The 2,647-nt window shown below is 36.5% G+C and overlaps 1 protein-coding gene across 7 annotated transcripts in view; it reads left to right on the top strand.

Annotated features, from left to right (window-relative positions):
- enox2 (ecto-NOX disulfide-thiol exchanger 2) overlaps positions 1-2,141 on the top strand; it is a 491,895-nt gene extending 489,754 nt beyond the window's left edge. For all 7 annotated transcript variants that reach the window (XM_062039950.1, XM_062039943.1, XM_062039947.1 and 4 more), the window contains one exon: positions 1,525-2,141. In XM_062039950.1, coding sequence (XP_061895934.1) covers positions 1,525-1,656 — 132 coding nt within the window. In that variant the 3' untranslated portion in view covers positions 1,657-2,141. The remainder of the gene's footprint in view (positions 1-1,524) is intronic.
- Positions 2,142-2,647: the final 506 nt, after the last annotated feature.

The raw sequence follows: 2,647 nt of genomic DNA, 5'->3' as shown, positions 1-2,647 counted from the left end.
TATATACATGTGTATATGTACATGTACACGTATGTATATAAATGTGTATATACATCTACATGTATATGTACGCGTGTATGTGTATATACATGTATATATACATGTAAATGTGTATAAACATATGTACATATATACACGTGTCTATATACATGTGTATATATATACATATATTTATACATACACTTATACACATGTATATAAATATATGTATATATACATATGTTCATATACATACACATGTGTATATATACACGTGTGCGTATATATATGTATATGTACACATGTATTCATACATGTAAATGTGTATATACATATACACACGTGTATATACATGTGTACATATACATATGTATATACATGTATATACGCACACGTGTATATACGCACATGTGTATATATACACGTGTATGTGCACGTGTATATACGTGTGTATATGTGTATATATACATGTAAATGTGTATATACGTATGTATATATATACACATGTATTCATACATATACACACACGTGTATATACTTGTGTATATATAACATGTATATATACACATGTATATGAATATATGTGTATATGTACGTACACACGTGTATATATACACATACACATGTATATCTACGTGTGTACATGTACATGCATATATACACGTGTATGTGCATATGTGCACGTGTATATATACACATACACGTGTATATATACATGTGTACATGCATATGTACACATGTATATACATGTCTATATATATGTATGTGTATATATACATGTATGTACATGTGTGCGTGTATACACACACACGCGTATATGTGTGTATTTATACACGTATATAGACATGTACATATACATGTGCATGTGTACATACACGTGTAAGGGTATATGTACATGTGTACGTGCATGTACACGTATATACATATCTGTGTATGTGTATACATACATGTGTATATATACATGTACACGTATATACGTGTGTGTGTGTGTGTGTGTATATATATATATATATATATATATATATATATATATATATATATATATATATATATATATATATATATATATATATATACACACGTGTGTGTATATATAGACATGTACACATACACGTGTATATATACATGTGTATATATACAGTACATATATATACATTTGTATATATACACACGATAATAATTATGAATAATTAAATATGTATATTTACATTGTTTTTTATGGAGAAATTTGCTTTGCTATACAAACTTTAATGATTGACCTGTTCAACAACCAATTAAGTTTGTAAATGGAGGTTCTACTGTATACTTCAGGTCATGAAGACATTTTTATGTTTGAAAATGCTTTTTTTTAGGCCAAAAATGTTGTAGAATATGCTCGGAAAAATATTTTAAATCACGCAGAGAGATTTGTCAGTAATTTGGGCCAATGTCATGTTTTTTTTGTTTGTGTTTCTCAAATATGGAGTGGGCGAATCAGAAAAATGCAAATGGCCCCCCGTGCCTTACTTTGGACAGCCCTTGACGTGACGTCTCATGGTTTTGCAGATCAACACCGCCGAAGTGGAGGCTCTCCTCTCCAGGCTGCCGTGCACCTTCAAGCAGGAGCTGACGGGTGTGGGCGCCAGTCTGGAGAAGCGCTGGAACTTCTGCGGGTTCAAGGGCATCAAGAGCACGTAAGGGCGCGTGCGTGGAGGGAGTCGCACAGCCGAGCATCCCGCCCCACTCCCCACCCCCACCCCTTCACGGACGACACGCGACAATTGAGAGCACAATCTGCTCCACGGATTCAGGAGTGTTTGTTTTAGTTGGACGTGACGACTCCCCCGGGAGTCGCAGCAGGAGTCACTGGATCGGTACTTACAGGTGTGGCCCACGCCGTGCCAGCTTTTTCTGAGCCTTTTGGCGGGTGTGATGGACCGAGGACGACACAGGCTGCAACCTGCGGGGTCATCAGGGTGGGACACAACCATGCAGCCTCCATCCCGTCTCTGTTTTTGTTTGTCCTTCCCGGTTTGTAAAATAGATTCTTGGAAAAAAGACCAAAAAAAGACACAAGAAGTCATATATTTCTTCATTCTCCGCAAAGGCTGTGAAGAGGTGCATAGAATTGTTGTAATACGCTGTAAATGCTTGGATTGTATTTTTGATTATAAACAGGGAATTTGATTACAAGAACGTTGCTGTGTTTTTATGTTCACCGTATGATTTCCACCTTAAAAGGGTCAGATTATCATTTTCTAAACGTAAAAGACTTGGTCTACATAACATGTAATGGTGGTTCTTTGGTCAAAATGTTGCATAGATGATGTTTACAGACCATCTTAAAAAATGTTCTCTTATTTACGTGCCTCCACTTCGACAGCGTCTTCTCCCCGCCATCTTTGTTGTAGTTTTTGGCGCTTCCATAGCGAGTCTACGGACAGATATAAGTTACTATACACTACTTTGTATTAGAAATGGCAACAACGGAGGATGCATGTGCATGTACGAGCCAGTCTGCCCCACAACAAGAGGACAGGAAAAAAGAAGCCGCTTATTGACTACAGCGTCGGAGTTGCGCAATGCACTTTGGGTAAATGTAAACCATGTATTAATAATTTACTGACATCACAGGACAGAACAAGTTTGGAGCAGGTTTAGAAGAAGGCAAGATTGTTTTATAAATATT

This window comes from Entelurus aequoreus, linkage group LG28 (assembly GCF_033978785.1).
Source record: "Entelurus aequoreus isolate RoL-2023_Sb linkage group LG28, RoL_Eaeq_v1.1, whole genome shotgun sequence".
In the NCBI taxonomy this organism is placed as follows: Eukaryota; Metazoa; Chordata; class Actinopteri; order Syngnathiformes; family Syngnathidae; genus Entelurus; species Entelurus aequoreus.
Note: the sequence above shows the minus strand (reverse complement) of the source record. Positions and strands in the feature narration are given on the sequence as shown.